Source organism: Lathyrus oleraceus, chromosome 1, assembly GCF_024323335.1.
Source record: "Lathyrus oleraceus cultivar Zhongwan6 chromosome 1, CAAS_Psat_ZW6_1.0, whole genome shotgun sequence".
Taxonomy (NCBI): Eukaryota; Viridiplantae; Streptophyta; class Magnoliopsida; order Fabales; family Fabaceae; genus Lathyrus; species Lathyrus oleraceus.
In genome coordinates, this window is record NC_066579.1 from 174854466 (window position 1) to 174878625 (window position 24160).

The 24160-nt window shown below is 34.4% G+C and overlaps 1 protein-coding gene and 1 long non-coding RNA gene across 2 annotated transcripts; one reads left to right on the forward strand and one right to left on the reverse strand.

The window, feature by feature from the left end:
- Positions 1-1129: 1129 nt before the first annotated feature.
- Positions 1130-2878, reverse strand: LOC127125785 (uncharacterized). The gene is made up of 4 exons (XM_051054609.1): positions 2253-2878; positions 1911-2129; positions 1753-1842; positions 1130-1508 (listed from the first exon to the last, which is right to left on the reverse strand). Exons 1-4 carry the CDS (start codon positions 2709-2711, stop codon positions 1287-1289), a joined length of 990 nt encoding a protein of 329 aa, XP_050910566.1. The 5' UTR covers positions 2712-2878; the 3' UTR covers positions 1130-1286.
- Positions 2879-21865: 18987 nt separating this feature from the next.
- Positions 21866-23011, forward strand: LOC127125796 (uncharacterized). Its single transcript, XR_007804810.1, has 2 exons — positions 21866-22251; positions 22374-23011. It is a non-coding gene; the product is annotated as an uncharacterized LOC127125796 (long non-coding RNA).
- The last annotated feature ends 1149 nt before the right edge of the window (positions 23012-24160 follow it).

Below are 24160 nucleotides of genomic sequence, written 5' to 3' on the forward strand. Positions count from 1 at the left end.
ATATGAATTTAATTGAAATATACTGACAGTGTAAAATGATTTTACACCGTCAGTTAATCATAGCTGTTGGATGTTGAAACAAGTTTGATTTTTATTTTAAAAAACTATAAAGTAATGCAAACAGAAGATGATGATGAATCGATTGTATAAAACTTTTTACACTGACAGTGTATAATAATTAATCTCTTAATATATTATTATTTTTCACTATTTTAGTTTATTTTTCACTATTTTAGTCTTATTTATTAATTTCAACTACTTAATAAACTATTGAACTATGATTGACAAGAAGAACTTAGTAGATAATATTAATTTTATAATTAATATTAAAACATTTAATTGTTTTCTTAAAAATCATATATAGTTTAAATTAAACACGAGAGAGAGAATACTTTTCTTCTCTACTAACTTATAAGAGAGAAAAAAATCATCAAACAATCTTCTGTTAGGATAATGATTTCATGTTACAAGCAGAACATACTACTCAATCTCGGTCATTTGATCTCAAATTAATGATCAAATTATTTTGTTGTCAAATTTTAAGATGTCTTCTCTAAAAGATTCAAATTCAAATAATATCTTTAAAAACGTCTTGACTAAAAAACAATAATATTGATCTCATTGAATTTATTTGAATTAATTGGTCTTAGAATGGGATACTAAATTTTCAAAAAATAATAAAATTTACGGCAAGCAATCCTAATTCTCAATAAGGCTATCAAAATAAGTAACAAGTGGAAAGAACTATGTGATCCCACTAACTTTTTAATTCAATAAGTTAAACTCAAGACAACACTTAATTCATTTTCTTACTATCTACCTTTTGTTAAGACATTGACAGGTAGACCCTAAATAAACCAAACAACTCCTATGTTTCTGACTCAACGCTATATATAATAGCTGCATAAAAAACTAAAAGAAATAGCCAAAAGACATAACAACAAAAGTTAAAACATAATATGATTTCACATAGAATACTTTAAATATATTAAAGTTTTACTTTACTTTTTAAAATGGGACATAGTTTTTTTTTAACATTGTCAATTATACAACTATATAGTTGATACAATTAATTAAACTAAACAATTTCCTCGACTCATAAAAAAACCTAAAAGTCCGCGATACCTGATTCAACTGACAAATACAAATATTATTAGATTAAATATCATCAAGTTCAGATATTGAAATTCACATTTGTGCGAATTTCAAATAACTCTGATGATTTTGTCTACTTACTAAAGAAAACTCATGAGTTACATTATTCTCAACAAGTAGTAGTTTTGTTGCTAATTGGTAAAGATGTATGAAGATTTTGCAGCCAATGCAACTAAAAAGTCTCTATAGTCCCCACATGGAATGCTTTCACATATAACATCACCAAGTTCTTTCTCATACTTTTCCTTGAAAACACTTCTAATCTCATCCATGTCTATATCTGCCCTGCTTACTAGTACTCTTGCCAAAGTTCCAATGTCCCTTCTCCCCTTTTTGATGCTTGTATATAATCCCTATCAATATTAACTCAAATTATGAATTCATTTATAATATTCAATTAGGTTAAATATGTATATAATCTCATTAAAATCGATAAAACCCGATTTTCGTGAAATTCATGTGTTTTTAGTCGTTTGTTATATCTTTCGAGGACTAAAAACACACTATTCTTTGATCAGATTAAATGCCGATTAACTTTTTTTTATAGGAATCAAATTAATTTTGTTTTCAAGAAGAAACAAAGATAAAAAGGGTTACCTTTGCATAATAATGTGCTTGATTGCAAATACACTTCACAACCACCATTAGAGCTTTACCAAATTGTCCATAGTTTCCTCTCTTGATAGACTAAAATATATTCAATAAATCAAATAATGAAAATAGTTTGAATAGCATAAAATTTAATTATTTAGTACCTTTGTATAGTCATGTCCATAAATGTGTTTGTAACTCAAAAATGTTAACTTCAATTGTTGAATACTCCTCTTGCTTAAAATTTCTAGTACAACAGCTTCATCTATAGCTCCTAAGCTTCTCTCTCCACTTTCATATAACCTCCTTGCATCACACTTTGATATATGATGACTTATATCTACTTGGTGAGCTTTATGTGATGCTGACAATGCCATAAGAATCTACATATTCAAAATCAAACCTCATTTTCTTAGAAGATATCGATTTTTTAATCGATAACTTCAACTAGTTCGAGATAAGAGTTAAAGAATCGAGCTAAAACCCTAGTAAGCGAAAAATATTACCTTTTGAAATGGATGTGGAGGATCCAAGTTCATAATATCTTGATCCAATTGTCTTCTAAACATTTTAAGATATGCTTGTGTGATGAGACCAACATGACTTGATTTTCTACCTACAAAAACTTCCACAAGAGCCTTGAAATTGGTTTCATCTTGTTGAAGAGCTTCTCTAGCTATAAAAGCATCTCTATCATGTGGACAAAGCATCCATAGAGACAAAGTAGAGAATTTCATAGAAGAAAAGAAATCATCTTCATCATATTTTTGAAGTTGGTTTATCAAGTCCTCACCATACACTTCCTTATAAGTTTCTCTTAGTTGTTTTCTTTCAAGGATGGTTAAAGAAGAAAGTGATGGAATTAGTTGGCTTAAACTTAAACCACTTAAAGAATCATGAATTTTCTTGCAATCAAGCTCAAAGTTATTGTTTGTCATCATGGTTAGAATGTTGGTAGTAGCCATATGTGTGTGGTTGGTTATGTTGGATGAAAGTAGGTAGTTTAGTTGACAATTGACATGTATTTATGTATATCTATTACTTGAAGGGCAAGGCAAGAATACTACTTTTTGGAAAGGAAATTGGTAAATGATGGACTCAAATTAAAAAAAAAAAGTCGGATACCGATTGCGACAAAACAGTATCAAAAAGTGCATATACTTATACAGATATTCACGTTATAATAACGAGAAAATTAAAACTAATTCATATCACGACGATTGTAATTCCTATTCTTAAATTTGTATCGATCGAAAATGCGAAAACCTTTACGCGATAACGACCGGCTTGGGTGGAGTCATTGGCCATTATAAATCAACTATAAGTTGATTTTAAGTGTTTAAAATAATTATGTTTCTCTTTAAATGGAATCTAAACTTAGTAAAGTGGTGATTGAAAAAGGTTGAAAAAGATGAGTGGTAAGTGAAGTTTCTGTGTATTGAGTTGAGAGGGGAAGTGAAGTTTGTGTGCAATGAGTTGATGGTGATGTGTAACGCAGGTTGTACTTAAAATATGCTTGCCATGTGAAGTTTGTTTCTTAGCTGAAATTGTCATTTCTGTCCAAGTAGACTATGAGTGCACCATCGTACCTTTACAGCACTTTTTCAGTATTCGTGTGCTAAAATCAACCACTCACTTCTAATTTAATATGACTTAGAAGTTTGAGGTTTATATTTATAAATTTTAATTTTAATTTTTTTTTATATAGATTTAAATAGTCTTTTAATCACTCTAAATTGATGTGTTTTTAAATTTTTGTCATATAATTTTTTATAGAAATAATTCGTTAATATCATTTTTGTTTTAGTCCATAAAATTAAAATACGTATGAAATCTGCAGATTTTTCTACGAGATTTTAATTTTAAAGACTAAAACCAAATAAAATTTATTTTTTAAAAACTTTATTCAAATGATTTAATAAATAAATACAGTGATGAATTTACAGAGAACCAAAAGATTATTTAAGTATTTTTTTTTTTAAATTTTAATCTTTAAAATTTAGTTTTTGTTTATTTTATTTTGATATTTTTTAATTTTAGTTTTCTTTTAATCTGAGATTAAATTTTAATGACATGAAATGATATCGGACGTAATGATGTATCATTGTCATATTTACAATATTTTATTTTAGGTCAATTTTTTTAATATTTACAATATGTTATTTATTAAAGATAATTTATTAATATTAAAGATACAAAAATCAACTAAATAGGTATGAATTTTAACTTTTCTTCTCCATAGTTTCTCATTTTCTTCTTTTGCAATGTTTCTCTTTTTCTTTTTCTGCGTTGTTTCTCTTATTCTCATATTCTTTTTGATTGCATAATCATCTGTTCTTCGTTTCATTTGTGTTTTTTATGACTGATTCAAGCTTCTCATTTGCTGCAACGAAATAATTTGATACAAGAAGAAGATGAAATATATGCTGGTGTGATCTTGAGTCGCCATTACTGATATCATGAACTTATGAGAATCCTAGAGGAAAGTTTAATGGTCATGGTCATTTTAAGGCGATGAGGAAGAAATTGTGTAACTATTTTGAATGATTTAATGATGAGATGAACAATCACACAAATTATGTGATTAAATCGTTGAAAGAAAAGAATAACGAGCTTTTGGAGATAATGAGTGACACTAAGAAAAATGTAGAATGATCGAAGAGGAAGAATAAATATAGGGAATTGCTTATCCCACCCTAAGTGGTGGAAAAACAATTTGAGGAAAATCTAAAATGCCTCCCAGGTTTCAGAGGTGCATTTTCAGACGCACAATTTTCTCATAAAAGCACGTCCTAATTCAGTCTCACCCTATATTTTCCCCAAAATTTAGTCCGAAGATTCATCTATGGATTCACCCTATACACACTCCATACATTCCTGACTAAAACACCTCATTTTGACATAAGTTGACCCGGAGATGCATCTTCGTAAACACCGCAGACAAAATACAGAGAGACATCTTCGTATTCACATCAGATAGTAAATTTTGACTTTGTTTTAGAGATACACTGATGTAATTGACAACATATTATAACTATATTATAATATTAAAATTTATATAAATTAAACCATACACTTATCAAATAGTATGAAAATGCCATATATAAATGAATAAATCCGGAAAACATAATGAAGTCAAAATATAATACAAACGATAATAGTGCTCATAATACAAATAATATACACTACTAAGTATATGTCAGACTCATGCCCCCTATTCCAACGCAACCTCTTGTACTACAATGACGTCCATGCCTCTTCCATGATGAAATCTAGAATGTCTCTCACATTAGAGACTTCTAGAAAGATTCCTTTATCTATATTCGCTTGCACCATATCCATGATACATCAACATCTAGGAAACACATATACAACATGATCTGCCATAACTTGCTCCTCCTCTAGTATCTCCTGATGAGCTGGCCTAGACGGATCACCTGGAGCATCCAGTGTCATATAAGGATATAACACATTAAAATACCATTGGATGTAGCCGTATGCAGTTCCCTAATTGCTAGGAGATAGGGTACCACATGCCTCATCCGATACTAGATGAATAAGGTAATCATCATACATGACACTCACATCTCTGCGTGTCATAGCAAGAGGAACAACCTCAAAAGGGTCCATGGGAAAAAACTGCATGTAGTTAAACTGCCGCATGACACACTCAAGCAGGTGTAGAAACATCCAACGTGGTCCGCAGCCAACCATCTAGAGTAGAAGACTATGTCGTCCAAGGGGCGCGTCTGATGGTGATCTATGTACGCTTCTAAGTGTATATCTTCTCATACCAAGTAGTCAAGATACACTCAGAATGGCTCCATCGCCTGATTCCCTCTGAGTTGGGCGCATGTAGAAGCACGTGACATATCCTCAGTGTAGGTCAGAACATATGACCAACTTGATATGTGTGGGAAGTGCGGGAGGATCTAAGTCTGAAAATGGTACATATGAATAATTAGTAATGGTGTAGTACAAATGTTATGAAAATGATACATAAACACTAAAAGATGCAAATATATTATCATCAACAATATGCAACTGCCTATCATCTGTTTGGTTTTCCACATATAATCTTCAGCTAACTTGAAGTAAAAGTAGACCAAACAAGAGGTCCTCTAGTTGTACTCATGGATCGACTTTAAGTCAGCCAAGTATCTCAAGTAAACCACATCCACATAAGTGGCCCTCTTGTCCATAAAAATGGACGTTCCGACAAAATACAACATGTATGCTCTCAGAACGTATGGTCTATATTACGTAACTTGCTCATCATCACCAGCGACCTGTTATGCCACATGAAGCTGTTGTGTATACATCCTTTCTAAGAATCGAAACGTAACATGACACCTTCGTGTGGCTTCTAACTCCTGAATGGCATCCCTTGGGTCAATTCCCAAATAGGTCACCATAATCTCTACTGCCTCATCTCTGTTAATCCTGGTGTGGTCTAACAGTATTCCCCTGATCAGAAGATGCATCAAGCATGAGAAATCATCCAGTGTGATGGACATCTCACCATGTGGAAGATTGAAAGATAACGTATCAAAGTGCAATCTTTTTACAAACACGAACATCAACCATGGTTGATGGTAACATAATTGATCCTGCACAAGTCTCGCAACCCAAATAGATGCATCACATCCTGAAACCACTGCTCAGTAGGCTGTGATAAATCTGTAATCTTCCCTTCATGGGTGATGCATTTTAAAGTGAAATAATGTTCAGGAAGGGACAAATGTTGGACTAGATGCCTGAGATTATGCATACAACCAGTTTAAGAAAGATGAGAGATTCTGGCGACATGTGTCAGACACGATGTCTAGGACATTGTATACCAGAATAAAGAAAACCAGTTTAAACTACCAAGTTATGAAAGTTTAACTTAAACAAGGTGATGAAACAGAAAAGCAATAAAGAACACAATAATTGTTAACACAGTTTAGTAAAAACCACACATACTTTTATGGGGAATCTAACCCAAGAAAGGAAATCCACTATTCTATAGAATTAGTAAAAAGTGTCTTAGATGAACAAGTACCTTATTCAATGCCCCTCTTCGTAATTATACCCTAGTGTCTTTCATTTTAGGACTCCCCTTAAATATGAGAATCCCTATCACTTTCTCCCAATCACTAATCTCTAGTGATCAACTTCAATAAAAAAACTCAGACAATCACAATATATTTGAAAAGATGAAACTATCATATCACATAAATACTTTGTTCTAAAGCTTATAAACTTAGTATCTTAGAACCAAGTTTTACAACTCAACTAACAAACCAAACTCTATTCCTTAAGATATGAATGAAGCAATAGAGCGATGCACACAAAAAAAACTCACACAAAGACTCAAAAATATAAATCCTAACACAAAGAGTCTTCACAACATGCACACCCTCAAATGTGAGGTTTGAGTCTCCTTAAATAATAATTCTTCTTCTGGGCTTTTTCCAATGGGCATTTGATTTGATTTCGTCCAGAATTGTAGCTGATACCATTAGATTTGATTTGCTCCACAAATGTCTCCAACAAAAGATATGATTTATTTTTAATTCAAATTCAAATTTAAATCTCTATTTAAATTGATTTGATTTTCAAACAACTATTAAACAAACAACAAAAACACATTTCTAAACAATAACACCAAATCTGATTGGATCCCAACCAAAATTTCGCTCCAAAAATGCAACAACATTGGCTTGCCGAACAAGGGCCATATGATGTACACATGTTGGAACATCGTGCCCCACATGTTCCTATTTTGCACCAAAATAGTTTAAACACTCCATGTTGTTTTGCATAATGCAACCAATCCAAAAGGAACAAAAACCCCTTTGGAAAATTTTGGCAAAACAACTTCTTCAAGACAAAACACAATTGAGTATCATAAGCAACCCATACTCAAAACAAACATCAACAGAAGTACAAATCAACCAGAGCATACATCAGTAGCAGCATAAAACACATCAATAACACAAGTCAGAAATCACGAGGTTGCTATTTACAATCAGTGCTCCATAACATTTAGTTATGAAATCACAAATCCAGTCATGCATGAACACACAGTTAATAGTCAAGTGAGTAGTCAGAAGATACTACTAACACATATATAAACTCACACAAGGGCCAAATTCCATGCTAAATGCTCGAGCATGTGAGCATACAATCCAAACAACATCCAATGCATCATGTAACACCCTTCTAAATACCCCAAATATTTAATTAAAACAACAGCATATAAATCAATATCAGAGTAATCATGCACCAAGGGTGTCACATAATACTTCACATAATTCACCGTAAAAGTCAGTCATGCTCATTATTTAATCCAACATAAACACTTCTTTAAAAAAATTCGCAGCGGATAGAAACATTCAACATCTGTAATATCTTAAAATTAACATTTATTCAACAAATAAAACATCCCGTCCCGATGTTACGTCTATCAGAGCATGACCCACTAAAACCACTCTAGACTTCAAGCACTAGCTTCTACTCAACTCACTGCTCGTTACCTGAAAAATATAACTGTAAGGGTGAGTTCCTCAATCGATATAACAAATATTATAAATCATCATGTTATGTTAAGTAACGTTACACGTTAATCACCCACATCATATCATGCATTCGGTAGCAGCATATTCAACTCAACATCATATTCAAACACAACGTAAATGCAACTCAAATGAGACTCGACTCTTCATGCATGTGGTACCATTTGGAGTAAAACTCCCAACTTAAAATCATTGCCAGTTTAGTGGGCATCAAGGCATAAGCCTTCAACTTTCAACTTAAAATTTTTGCCAATCCAGGCCAACGTGGTGTGAGCAAAAGCCCCATAATTTTGCCAATCCAGGCCAACGTGGTGTGAGCAAAAGCCCTGACTTAATGCATATGAATGTATATGGCATGTACGACTTGAAAGTTCCACAACATAATAACAACGACAACATAACAGCTTTTTTTCAGCAACAACAACTTAAAAATCAACTTTGGCTCATCAGCCTACAACTCAGCATTTTCAACAAAACAACTTATATTCAACTTTGGCTCATCAGCCTACAACTTAATATTTTCCACAAAAACAACTTATCAACATATTTGCATCAACATTTCGCAACATAGACTCCACGAATTTATTTATCACAATTGGATACAATAGGCCAATCACCAATTACACTTACATCATAAAAATCAACCATTTTTACATACTGCAACAGTGTTAACCGGTTAACGCTATAGGTTAACCGGTTAACGCAGGAAATTTACACTTCCAGGCAAAACGCAACAGTGTTAACCGGTTAACGCTATAGGTTAACCGGTTAACGCAGGCAAAACTCAACATTTTTCACAATTTATAACAGTGTTAACCGGTTAACACCCTGGGTTAACCGGTTAACGCAGGCGAAACAGCAGTTCCTGCGCTAACACAAGGCAGAATGCAGAGTTTCCGCATTTTCCGCCGTTGGAGGACTTCCGGACCTCCGATTCAACTTCCGTAAAAAGCTATACGCTCAGAAATTCACAATACACTCAAACACAAATTCAATTTCAGCTTTAATACAACTTATTCAACATAATTTCTCAGCATTCTAAATCCCAATTAGGGTCAATCGACGGCTTATCACTACCCATTACATGTTAATCGATAATACCCATTAAACGACGATAAACCCCCCTTACCTTAACAATCCGGCAACTCTTCGAGCTTCAAGCTTTTCCGTTCTCCAACCTTTGCTCTACAGCTCTTTGCCCTTTTCCTCTTCTCTGCAGCTTCTCAGTTTTCACGTAAAAACCTTTTCCAAAAATGAAAACCTTTTCTCTTATTCCACTTATATATTTTCCAATAATAATAATTATTCCACAATAATAATAATAATCCAATAATTCAATTTATTTAATTAAATTATTAAATATATTATTAACTTAATTAAATAATTCTTTTACTTTATTTGGGGTGTTACACATCACATCCACGGTATATCATCGGAACATCACACAATAGAGCATCAACAAAATATTTCACAATGGAACATGAGTTCACATCACCAACTCACATCGCACATGCATATTCTACACCTTTGAGACCTGAAGGAATCACAGAGGATCACATCAAGCTGAGAGCATTCCCGTTCTCACTACAGGGTGCTGCGGAAGATTGATTATAATATCTTGAGCTGAATTCTATCACAACATAGAATGATTTTAAGAAAGTCTTCCTAGAAAGATACTTTCCTACCTCCAGAGCTGCATCAATCAGAAATGATATATGTGGTATTAGACAGAGAAATGAGTCATTGGCAGAATATTGGGGAAGATTCAAACAATTAGTGTCCAACTGTCCTCAACACCAGATTACCGAGAAATTACTTATCTAATGCTTTTATGAGGGGTTGCTAGCAATGGAAAGAAACATTTTAGATGCATCTAGTGGTGGAGCACTTGTTAATAAGACTCCAGTTGCTGCCAAATCCTTGATTGAGAACATGTCACTTAACTTCCAGCGGTTCACAACAAGGGATAATTTTATGGTCCAAGCAAAAAGTGTGAATGAGATCCAGGTCTCTTCTTCCAACAAAGCTTTAGAAACCAGAATTGATGAACTTACCTCTTTAGTGAAACAATTGATGCTACCCCTGCAACCACCACCACAGAACCCATCCCAAGTAACCACCTATGAACCTTTCAGACCTTCACTTAAGGATCTTGTCAAGCAAATGGTTGTGAATAATCTTCAGTTTCAACAACGAACAAATTCTAGTATTCTTACTTTGCAAACACAAATTGGACAACTTGCCACTTAAATGAATACCATGCAACAAGCTCAAGGACCAGACTAACTATTTTCCCAAACAGTAGTGAATCCAAAATGCCCCAATGTGAGTGTAATTTCCTCGAGATACGAAAAAGTTGCAGAACCGGCCCCAGAAAAAAATAAAAAAATTGTGATTGCAGAACCTGAACCTTCTGTTGTTATTGAGGCTAAAAAAGAGTATATGCCACCAATCCCTTTTCCACAAAGAGTTCTAAAAAATAAGAAAATTGATGAGGAAGACAAAGAGAGAGAGAGAAAGATTTTGGATGTATTCAAAAAGGTGTAAGTGAGTATTCCACTACTTGATGTGATTAAGCAGGTTCCAAAATATGCAAAATTTCGGAAGGATTTGTGCACACACAAAAGGAGGCTTACCGGAAACGAGAGAGTGAATTTAGGACGAAATGTTTTGGCCCTTATTCAGCCTAACACTTCACCTACCAGTTCAGCCCTTGTAACATCCCCTAATTTATTTTAATATTTTATTAGCATATTATATCACTAAAATGGTGCATTGTGTGATTTCTTTAGTTATTGTGGTCTTTTTAGTGATTTTTGAAGTTGTAAGGTTATTTTAGTAATTTTATAATTAAGGGAATTATATATTTGGTGAATGGAGAAATGAAATTAAGATTTTATTTAATTTATTAAAAATAATAAAATAATTTAGTATGTTATAATAATAATAATAATAGTTAGAATAATTAAAAAAAAGTTATTATATTAAAGATTTATTTAAGAATTATTTAAGTGTGACATATATAAATATTTAATTGTATTATTTTAACATAATTATTTAATTAGGATTAAAATAATATTACAGTGTTTCACGGTTATGGGAGAATGTTAAAGTAAGAAGTGAAACGTTCAGAAATTTAAGTGTTGTTACCGTTAAGGAACACAACAATTATTGGGATTTTTATTATTATCAATAAATAGTAACAATTATTATGAATATGATTTCAACCTTACAATTAGAACGGAGAGAAATATGATAGAATTCAGAAGCAATTTTGGGAAAGCGATTCTGGAGAGTGAGGGATGAATGCATAACTTTTCAAGATTTGTGAAAGCTGCAATTATCAGGTTAAGAGGGACATTAATTACTGTATGGAGATTCTGGAGAGTGAGGGATGAATGCATAACTTTTCAAGATTTGTGAAAGCTGCAATTATCAGGTTAAGAGGGACATTAATTACTGTATGGAGGGTTTAGTCAGCAGGATGATGACCTTGCCCTCTCATCAGCTATGATTTTTTTTATGTGATATGTGATCTTTCATGTATCAAATCAATATACAATTTTGTGTGTTTGATCCTATGGGATTTGATCAAACCCCTTATGGGCAGTTATAATTTTTAATCAATGTTTTATAATTTCACACATGATGATGTAGTTATATCGATATTGTAAAACTTTTTCTCATAAACTTCAGAAAAGTGTATTTTTCTCAAAATGTCAAATAAGTTTATATTTTTTCCCAGATGACTTATTTTTCCTAGAACCGAGCATTCTTAGAGTATGAAGTCTTTTTTTTTATTTTAAAAAAGAAAAATTTAGTCCTTCAAAAGTTAAATGTTTATTTATTATATAGTTTTTATATCTTAAAAAATATATTTGAATATCTCTAAAAAAATAATAATAATATTAAAATATTTTTTAAAAAAGAAAAAATATAAGTTATACTTTTGCCCCCACATTAAAATGTTTCTAAACCTACCATTGGCGGCAGATCGAGCGACGACGATGGATTGGGCGGCGGCGACGGACCGGCAACAAGTCAGGGGCATTTTTGTAATTTTGTCACTTTTGTCATTTTTGAGTTCGGAGACCATCCAATTGTTTTCCTTTTAAGTTGAAATTATGATAAATTAGCCCTAAAATAATTAAATATACCTTTTATAAAATATTATAAAAATATTAGTATATTTAACTCACTTTTAGGAATATAATTAATTAAATAATTTTGGGTGTGAATATATTGTTAAATAAATATAATTTTAGGTGATTTGGATTTAGGTGGCCCTTACTGGATCATTTGTGGTTCGTGAATGGAACCTATTTTTGTGATATCCTTTGGGATACTTTTGGTATTTATGAGTATTATAATACATAGTTTTTGTGAATTATGATGTCTGTCCATGAAATGCATATTCGTGATTCATATGACCATGCATTCATGTACTTCGGAGTTTAGGTGAGACTTCGGTCCATTTTGGTGGCCTCAGATCCATTGGTGGGGATCATGTGTCTTGGTGGAAAAGACCAGAGGCGAGTCTCAGTTCCATTAGTGGGGATCATGGGCTAGGTGGGAAGGACCAAAGACTAGTGGAATAAAATCAGTAACATTCCTCTAATTCCTCAATGTATTTTTGGTATCACGTGCATATAGGTGATGGAGTTGGTGGATCATAACATTACATTTTGTTGTGATGTGCGTTTGTGATTGTATTTGATTGATATATACCATTTGTATGATTATTGTGTTTCTTTAATGTCATTCTGTTGCTAAAATTTCACTATTATTACATATAAATGTATTCTCACGCCTCTTCTCTTTGTTTAATGTTGTTTATACGACTTGGGTACAGGTGATCAACAGGAGTGATATGATCGTGAGTACTGCGAGACGACATGACGCCTATCAACATTTTACTATATTATTTTCCATTTAGTCAAATAAAATGCTCTGAACTGTAACATAGGGGTTTCAGGCGGTTGTGTTTCCTTATGTATTGGATTTTATTACACTTATGGATTTTATTGTTGGAGATGTTTTATTCAGACCATTATATGTTTATCTTTACTTCCGCTGTGATTTTTAATAAATACATGTTGCTTATTGAGTTTTTTTTGATGAAGTAACATCCTAGAAATTAGTTTCTTTTATAAATATATTGTTTTGGGGTTTAGGGTGTTACATACTGGTATTAGAGCATAGTCGATCCAATCGACCAGTATTTCGTTAATTATTTACATCCTTTTATGTGACGAGTTTAGTTAAACTCTGTCAACACATTGTTTATTCTAACAGTTACTTGCTTGAATAGAGAGATATGACTGGAAGGAACGACCGTGCTATCACTGATGCATTGGAAGCTTTGGCCCATGGGTTGGGAAGCTGAATCAGTAAGCTGATGGAGGTGATTGTGGTTTGGACAGGTTTTTGAGAAATAAACCTCCAACTTTCAAGGGAAAGCATGATGCGGAGGGTGCTCAGGCATGATTGCAGGATTCTGCTAATCAATTAGAGGAACTACTGAAGGATGAAGCACAGGTTCTCGTGATGTTTGCATCCCTGAAGGCTGATAGTAAAGCAAAGATAGATGAATTGCCAGTGGAGTGTCATTTTTCAGAGGTGTTTCCAAACGATATTAATGATCTGCCACCAAAAATTAAAGTGAAACTCAACATTGATTTGATACCAGGAACTAGTTCGGTATCTATGACACCCTATAGAATGTCTCCAGCAGAGTTACCTGAATTGAAGAAGCAATTGGAAGATTTACTTGATAAGAAGTTCATCAGGCCAAATGTATCACCTTGGGGAGCTCCAGTCTTGTTAGTGAAGAAGAAAGATGGTTGTATGAGGTTATGTGTGTACTACAGACAACATTGCAAAGTAACTATCAAGAATAAGTATCCACTTCCTAGATTTGAAGATCTTATGGACCAACTAGTGGGAGCATTTGTGTTTAGTATGATTGACTAGAGGTCAGGGTATTATCAGATAAGAGTGAAAGATGAAGATATTTCTAAGACTGCCTTTAGAACTCAGTATGGTCACTATGAATATTCAATGATGCCATTCAGAGTTTCTAATGCGCCTGGTGTATTTATGGAGTATATGAACAAAACTTTTCAGCCATTCTTGAATAAGTTTGTTGTGGTATTCATTGATGATATTATTAGTTACTCTAAATCAAATGAAGAGCATTCATAATATCTATGTATTTCACTTCAGGTTTCAAAAGAAAAGAAGTTATTTGTGAAACTGTCTAAATGTGAGTTTTGGTTGTGGGAAGTCAGTTTCTTGGGTCATGTGATTTCCAGTGGCGGTATAGCGGTGGATCCTTCGAAAGTTGAGGCAGTGTTACAGTGGGAGGCTCCAAAGATGGTTATTGAGATTATTAGAAAAAATTGGTAAAAGCTGTTATTTTTTATTCATCAGCCTTAGCTGGTTTATATAGTGAAGATACAATAATTACAATTTATTTTATCCTTAATTGAGAATAAAGAAAAATAAAGGTAGTATTAAAGACAATAATAAAATCGGAAATAATATATTTTCCAACACCCCCCCTCAAGTTGGTGCATAGATATCTATCATGCCCAACTTGTCTATCAAATACTCAAAAGTAGGCCTTGCCAAGCTTTTGGTCAGGATATCCGCAGTTTGTTGATTTGAAGTCACGAAGGGTAGACATATGATTCCCGCATCTAACTTCTCCTTTATGAAGTGTCGATCAATCTCGATATGCTTGGTTCTGTCATGTTGAACTGGATTATGAGCTTTGCTAATAGCAGTTTTACTGTCTGAGTACAATTTCAATGGAAGCTCAATTTTCATCTTAAGTTCTTCTAGGACTCTAAGGATCCATAATCCTTCACAAATACCTTGAGACATAGCTCTAAACTCGGCCTCTGCACTACTCCTTGCTACAACTCCTTGTTTCTTGCTCCTCCATGTCACAAGATTACCCCAAACATAGGTACAATATCCAGATGTTGATCTTCTATCTGTGACTGAACCTGCCCAATCGGCATCGGTGAAGATAGACACATTTTTTTCACTAGTCTTCTTAAAAAATAATCCTTTTCCAGGATTTTCCTTCAAATATCTCAGTATCCTATATACTGCCTCAAGATGTTCCTCGAAAGGAGAATGCATAAACTGACTCACTACACTAACTGAGAAAGCAATATCAGGTCGGGTGTGTGACAAATAAATCAATTTCCCAACCAATCTCTGATATCTCCCAGTATCAACAGAAACATTATCTTCTCCCCAAAGTTTAGCATTAGGATCCATAGGGGTATCTGCAGGACGACATCCACTCATTCCTGTTTCTTTCAACAAGTCTATAATGTATTTCTGCTGTGAAACCACAATACCATTTATTGATCGAGCAACCTCCATACCTAGAAAATATCTCATGAAACCCAGATCCTTGATTTCAAAGTCTACTGCCAATTTCTCTTTTACTCTTGTCATTTCCACTGTATCGTCTCCAGTAAGGACAATATCATCAACATAAACAATCAGGACAACAACTTTTCCATCGTGGGAGAATTTTGTGAACAAGGTGTGGTCAGCCTGTCCTTGGATGTACCCTTGTTTCTTCATGGACTGAGTGAATTTTTCAAACCAAGCTCTAGGGGACTACTTTAATCCATACAAAGACTTATTTAGTTTGCACACATTTGATCCAAATTTGTTTTCAAAGCCAGGAGGAATATCCATATATATTTCTTCTTCTAGATCGCCATTAAGAAAGGCATTCTTAACGTCTAACTGGTGCAAAGGCCAATCCAGATTAGCAGCAAGAGACAAAAGAATTCTGACAGTGTTCAATTTTGCAACAGGAGCAAATGTCTCTGAGTAATCTATACCATAGGTCTGAGTAAAGCTTTTAGCCACCAAGCGAGCCTTGTACCTTTCAATTGACCCATCTGAATTATACTTCACAGTAAACACCCATTTGCTTCCAACTATCTTCTTGCCATCTGGTAGTGGCGTAACACTCCAAGTTTTGTTCTTTTCTAGAGCTTTCATCTCCTCAAGTACAGCTTCCCTCCACTTTGGAATTTCTAGAGCAACCTGTACACTTTTTGGAATTTCTACACTAGACAATTTTGAAGTGAAGGCAGACATAGATGAAGACAAATTTGAATATGATATAAAATTGGACATGGGATGTTTAGTGAAAGATCTGACAGGTTTTCTAATGGCAACAGGATCATCTATATCAGGATACAAAATACGACTCTCAGAAACAGAGATAGACTTACCTTTTCTTTTGTTAGGAAATTGATCATTCCCCGGTTCAGATTCCTGGCAGTGTTGAGATGTGGACTTGTCCTTTCCTTTATGGTGCTTTTTCACAAAAACCTTTCCTTTCCAAGTCCCATTTCCTAATTCAAATTTGTTTTGTTGAAGCGACTCATTATTTTGTGGCATTTCAATTAGATCATCATTATCATCGTTTTCAGGATTCTCATTATTTTCTACAAGAGAAAATGTAGGCTCGGATTCACAAGGTTCCTTACTCATGACAGGAGTAGGATCAGATAAAGAATCGCGGCCATTTTCTGTTGGTGCAGGTGTAAAAAACTTAGAATTTTGTGATATTGGTAAAGATAAGTTATTTAAAAAACTCATATCTTCAATTTGAAACGAGTCTTCGTTTATCTCCCCCCCTTGAAGATGAGTGTCATCAAAAAAAGATTTATTTTCAAAGAATGTAACATCCATAGTGACAAACATTTTCTTATTTTTTGGATCAAAACAATTATATCCTTTTTGGGTTGGGGAGTATCCAACAAAGACACATTTTATAGCACGTGGCTCAAGTTTCCCAACATTTTTATGTTCATGAACAAAGGCTGTGCAACCAAAGATTTTTAAAGTCAAATCAGTTAAAACACGAGTACTAGAAAAACATTCTTTGAAGACGTTAATAGGAGTTTGAAAATTGAGAATTTTGGAGGGCATTCTGTTAATTAAATACGCAGCTGTTAAAACAGCTTCGCCCCACAAATAATTTGGTACTTCATTTGAAAAAAGTAGAGCTCTAGCAACCTCTAGTAAATGTCTATTTTTCCTTTCGGCCACTCCATTTTGTTGAGGAGTATTAGGACATGAACTTTGATGAACAATCCCATTTTTTAGAAAAAAATCACCCAGGATAGTGTTAAAATATTCTTTGCCATTATCACTTCTAAAGATTTGGATATTTGTTTGAAATTGGTATTGCACCATTAAAACAAAATTCTTTACAGCCTGACAAACATCTGATTTTCCCTTTAACAAGTACACCCAACATACTCTTGTATGGTCGTCTATAAATGTGATAAACCATTTTTTGAGAGAGAGTGTACTTGTACGGTTAGGGCCCCAAACATCACTGTGTATAATAGAAAAAGGCTTTGATGGTTTATAAGGTTGTATTGAAAACTGGGAACGATGATGCTTTGCAAATTCACATGCTTCACATTTAAACGAAGAAAAGTTTTTATTGTGAAATATCTTAGGAAACAAGTGTTTTAAGTAACGAAAACTAGGATGACCTAATCTTAAATGCCATACCATAATGTTGTCATCTTTATTATTCAAAACGGAAAAAGACTCAAAGCAGGAACTTATTGTTTTTGAAGGTAGTTGTGATGCAGATCCAATTTCAAGGTAGTAGAGTCCTCCACTCTCCTTAGCACTGCCAATCATCTTCCCCGAGTTCAAATCCTGAAAGACACAGTGAGATCGGAAAAAATTAGTTTGACAATTTATATCTTGGGCTAATTTACTCACGGATATTAAATTACAAGATAAATTTGGAACATGAAGGACATTTTTAAGAGTTAACATTTGAGACAACACAACTGACCCTTTACCTGCAATGGCTGAAAAAGAGCCATCTGCAATTTTTATTTTTTGATTACCTGCACATGGACTATATGAAGAGAACAAAGTAGATTCACCTGTCATGTGATCGGAGGCTCCTGAATCTACTATCCAAGTATGACTGGGACTGACACTAAGAAATGCAGAATTACCTTTTGTTGCTATAGAGCAAGAAGGGGTTGGAGACTCAAGGAGTTTGTACAGTCTTTCTAGTTGCTCCGTAGTGAATGGGAACTGAGACGGAAGAGATTGCTGCCCTTGACCAGAATTACTAGCCTGAAATGCACGACCACTTTTCTTCTTCCAGTTAGGAGGTTTGCCTTTGAGCTTCCAACAAGTTTCATGTGTATGCCATTCGCGCTTGCAGTGATCACACCAAGGAACTTTGTCTGACCTTCTTCCCTCGTCAAGGTTCCTAGTAGCCAGAGCTGAGCCTTCAGATTCAGAATTTCGTTGTGTCTTACCCATCATAATTCCTTGTCGTGCCTCTTCCCTTCTTATTTCTGCAAAAATTTCATGAAGAGTTGGCAATGGTACTTTTCCTAAAACTCTACCTCTTACCTCATCAAGGTCTTTACTGAGCCCAGCGAGAAACATGAATACACGATCATTTTCTTGCCTCTTGAGAAACAAAACACTGTCTTCTATACACCTCCACTTGTCATCATAACAGAGATCTAACTCTTGCCACAGTGTTAGCAGTTCATTGTAATAAGCTGTTACACTCCTGTCACCTTGTTTCACATGCCATAACTTTGATTTTAAACCAAAAATTTGAGAGGAGTTTTGAATATCAGAGTATGTTTCCTTAACAGCTTCCCAAACATCCTTTGTAGAAGGTAAAAACATGTAAGGCTTACCTATTCCAGTTTCCATAGAGCTTACCAGCCACACAATAATCAAGGAGTTTTCCGACTTCCATTGTTTGTAACGAGGGTCTCCTGTTGCCGGTTCAGCTACTGCTCCTGTTAAGAAATCAAATTTTCCTTTGCTATCCAATACCAATCGAACGGTTTGAGCCCATTCATTGTAGTTATTCCCATTCATTTTAGGGATATTGACCTTGAGGGAGTATGAGGAACCCTCTCGATCATTACCGTCTATGTTGGAATAACCGTCACCAAAAACAATGTTGTTCCTGTTTCCATTGTTGTCGTCATTACTGCCACTGTTTATGACCACCGACGGTTCCTCATGTACACCGTTTCCGTGGCCACCGCCGTTTCCACGGCTGAAGCCCGAATCAGATTGTTGTTGGTCGCCATGGTTGGATCCAGTGTAGGCTTGTGGTAGGGGAGGCCACATGTTGTTGTCATTCGCCATAGGAGGTTAATAGAGTATGTGAATTGGGTCAAAAAATACGTACAGGGAAATTTTATGGTAACCCCTAACCCAACAAAAATAGGTTGAGGAAAGCTTTTACGGTAACCCCTAACCCAGTGCTCTTGATACCATATTAGAAAAAATTGGTAAAAGTTGTTATTTTTTATTCATCAGCCTTAGCTGGTTTATATAGTGAAGATACAATAATTACAATTTATTTTATCCTTAATTGAGAATAAAGAAAAATAAAGGTAGTATTAAAGACAATAATAAAATCGGAAATAATATATTTTCCAACAGAGATCATAAGTTTTCTTGGCTTGGCTGGTTATTATCGGAGATTTATTGAGGGTTTCTCGAAGTTGGCCTTACCTTTGATGCAATTGACTCGGAAGGGTCAACCTTTTGTATGTGATCTACAATGTGAAGAAAATTTTCAAGCTTTGAAGAAGAAGTTGACAACTGCACCAGTGTTGATTATACCTAATCCTAAAGTATCGTTTGTTGTTTATTGTGATGCATCTAAGATGAGTTTAGGTGGAGTGCTTATGCATAATGGGTAGGTGGTGGCTTATGCTTCTTGTCGCAATGTGAAATATACAGAGTCACCATCAATTTTTTATTTATTCCGAAAGAAAGGGAAAATATCGAGAAAACCCTAAAAGAATGGTCATCGCAACCACGAACAGGTTCAGAAGTCGGTTATGCAAGGGGAAGGTATTAACATCTCTCACATCCATGGTACTCCATGGGAATCATCTAGGGAGTCTATGCTTGAATGTGTGTTGTTATCTTAATGTTTACTTGCTAAAGGTTTACGGAGTGAAGATGTATTTTTAATTAGTGTGCTCGCCAAGGATTTGGGTCCTCGTGCCTACGTATGCTCACTTGTTAAAGTGAGAAATCAGAGCCCCGTAGTTCGTGGTACAAAATGTTTGTTTATTTTTGTTGATTTTATACCTTGAAAAAGGTTTTCAAAGTGATGCTCTAAGGCTCAAACAAAAGGTTTGATGAGTTGATATTGATTTTATGTTTTGGAAAGAGATTGTTCTTGACTTCAAATTGCACTAAAGACTATGGATAAAGGTGAATATCTCGAACTACCAAGCCAAGCGTCTTGTGTTCAAAATACTCAGGATGAGTGTAGAAAAGCTCCATTCTCATCCATTCTTTACCACTTAAGGCTCATGACATACAATCCTAATCGCATCTTATTATGTTTTTGAATTTGATTTGAGAAAATACCGGTTGACACTAGATCAAGGGTTTGTTTATTGTTTATGAAATGGTGACGATCCTATGTTCTAAGTTTAGCTAACAAGCAATAACAAGACAAAGGAAAACGAGTAAAAATTACATAAAAGTGGGGAGAGGGATACATGAAAAATAAAAGGGACTTGTGCGAGAAATAAAGCGTCTCGTTGTAAGGTAACCCAAGAGAAAGTCTTGTGTGTGCATTGTGTCCTAAGCTAAAAAGTGCATAATGATATTACAAACCATGACTCCCTTTTTTCTTTGAGGGTAGTACCATGAGTGCTCCCTTGTGATGAAAGATTACAAAGTCCAATATGCTCCAAATTGTGCTTAGGTCAATCATTTTTGTCAAAGGTCCAATGCAAAGGTCCTAAAAGAGTCCTCTAAGTCTCCATAGTCCACATATCCATAACTCCATGCTTAGGTCTTAATGAAGATGAATCTAGTCTCTTTATGTCTTTTCCACTTTTATCATATTTTTATTCATTTTATATTGAATATAAATGTGAAGGTGAAGAATGACAATGATGAATGAGTAATATGATACAAAGTAAAGTAAATGACAAGAATTTAAATGTTAGAAGTTAGGTACGAAAAAATTTAAATGTTAGGAATTAGAATGCGAGAACATAAATGTTAGGAGTTAGATGTTTGCAATTAGAAGTTAGGATTAATCGAAATCAATAGAATATAAGAGAATTGAAATCAAACAAGCATCAAATATTCTAATTACCAAAACTAAACCCAAGATATCAATCTCTAAAAATATATCAAAACGATATCTAAAGTAATATTCAAAAATCAATTCTAAAAGATCAAAATCAATTTAAAAAATAATATTCAAAACAATATCTAAAAAGCATTCAAAAATCAATTCTAAAATTAATTCTAACAATCAATATTCAAAATTAAGATCTAATCTAATTCTAAAAATTAAACTAGATTAAGCTAATTAACTAAACAAAAAAACAAGGGAAATGGATCAACAAAAAAGCAGAGTGGGCCTTGGAAGGAAATGTTAGGCCCAAACAGAGGGAGGTACACGCTATGGAGGGAATGTGTGAGGTAACCAAGATTCGTTTGGTCTTAATGGAATTCATAAGCCCAATGCTGAATGGGTATGAAGGAATATAAGGTTCATTCATTCTCCATCTCCTTCACGTTCGACCGCTTACCAGAAGAAGAGAAAGAAAAACCAGGTTCCGACGAACCTAGCCGCGCCGGCTTTCGCCACCGGCGGCGGCGATCCCGATCGGAAGAGCGTCTCACGCCATCCCCTGCTTCCATCTCTCCCAACCTAAACGAAAAACACTCTTCCACCTAAACCAAACAAAATCGCTAACGCGCGACTCTATGACGGAATGAAACTACCGGCGAATGAAAAATGGAAGTGTACTCAATCACGATTCATACCACATCAAAAGGATTGATTAACACGAAGAGATTAGGTTCTTACCGACGATGACAACGGTGGATCAAAGCTCAGGTAATCGATGCTCGATCCGATTCTTCAATCTTCCTTCCTTTGCTTGTTCTTCTGTTGCAATTTTTTTGTTATGATGCTTGGTTTCGTGATGAATTGTGCTTCACCTTCGTGAATATTCATAGGAATTGGTAAGGTGCGGCGATGTAATGAGTTGAATCGCGGTGTGCAGAGTTGTTGGAATTGGTATGTCGAGTTTCGGTTCGATTTGCAGAGTTGTATGGTGATGCATGGTGAGTTGAAGTTGATTGAATTGTGTTGATGAATGGTTCAATCAAGAATGGTCCGTTTGTTCTGCAGGAATTGGAAACAAGGCGATGAAGATGGTGATGTGAGGCGCGGGAAGAAGTTCGAAGAAGAATTTGTGAGTTTGATGATGATTTTGGAAAAAGAGAGAAGAAGTTTGTTAGCAGAAAAGAGGGGGAAGAAAGTTCAAAGCTAGCTCATTGATTTATATAGAATTCTTGTATTGGATGAGTTTGAATATGGATGCTGTAGTCTGCGTTTTATTCATTCCGCGCTTTGGGTTCTGCGTTTTGGTTTTCATGCATTGCATTTCATAATGTCGTTTGGTGCGTATTGCTTTGGTGCACATGCGTTTTTAGTTTCTTCCGGTTTTCCTGTGTTTTGAATTTGTTCTGTATTGTGCTGCACTTCTGCGTTTCATGTTGCACATGCCAATTTCCCTTGCATTTCCATCTTTTCTTATTTGGAATATTACTTGGACTATGTAATGGATATTGGATATGCGGATATTTGGATATGAATTATGGATATCAGAAAGGGAATTGGATATTAGAATGGCTTATGGACATTGGCTGAAATATTTGGGCTTGATGCAATGTAACTTCCCAATTTTTGTCATAAAAATGGATGATTGAATGGGCCAACAGCTAATTGATCAACCAAGGCCCTTTAATATGAAATGATGTTAATTTTCTAAAACTAAATTGAAACTTCTAAAATCAATTTGTAAATTAAAAAAAAAGATTAATGATTTTCTAAAACTAATTTGACAAAGAAAAATGATGAAATGATATCTAAAATTAATCTAAATTTCAAAAATCAACTTGAACCTCCAAAATCAATTTGAACTTCTCGAATTAATTTGAAATTAAAATCAGTTTGGAAAAAGATTATAACACAATGATGAATGTAATAACAACATGCAGTGGACTGATGAATCCAAGTGATAGCAAGGCCTTGAATTAAATTCAACCATGGTTTAAGGAAATGAATGGATGAATGTATCAATGAATCATACACTATAAACATGTAACCAAGAATCAATGACTGACCTTGAATGAGCATGGATCTAAGAATGAAGTGAGGTATGAAACCAAATGGACAACTGGCCTACAAGACATATCCCAAACCCCAAGGATTAAGGAGTGACCATGCTTGATCAGATGCCTCAAGATGAGTGATTTACCATACAAGTGAAAGGGTCTACAAATGTCATAAACCAAGAAATTAGGGTTTGATTAATTGATCCACCTCAAATTGATGATGAACCCTAGTTTCCACTAGGTGTAAGCCCAACGCCGTGAATTCAAGTTACCTGCTTCCTTATGTTGAGCCATGTTTATGCAGATGAAATGAATGCTTATGATGATATGAAAATGATAAGGTTTAGTGGCCTATATGAAAATTGTGAAGGGTATGGTGAATTTTGGAGTATGACACTTCTCGACAATTGAAGATTCACGAGAGGAATTATCCTACACATGATTTGGAGTTAGCTGGAATTGTTTTTGTTTTGAAGATTTGGAGGCACTACTTATATGGTTTTGTAGCGGTAAATTCATGACCATTAAGCTATGGAATAAACTTAACGTCAATAAAACCAGAGTCGCCACCGCGTTTTTATTGTTTCCAAAGGAAAAGGGAAAAGTATGAACAAAACCCAAAG

What these genes read in the sequence shown, in the direction of transcription:
- LOC127125785 (XM_051054609.1), bottom strand. Translation starts at nt 2,711, where the DNA reads ATGGCTACTACCAACATTCTAACCATGATGACAAACAATAACTTTGAG. An exon ending in CTCCACATCCATTTCAAAAG is followed by an intron (nt 2,130 to 2,252) that starts GTAATATTTTTC and finishes TTGAATATGTAG; the next exon opens with ATTCTTATGGCATTGTCAGC. An exon ending in ATGGACATGACTATACAAAG is followed by an intron (nt 1,843 to 1,910) that starts GTACTAAATAAT and finishes AATATATTTTAG; the next exon opens with TCTATCAAGAGAGGAAACTA.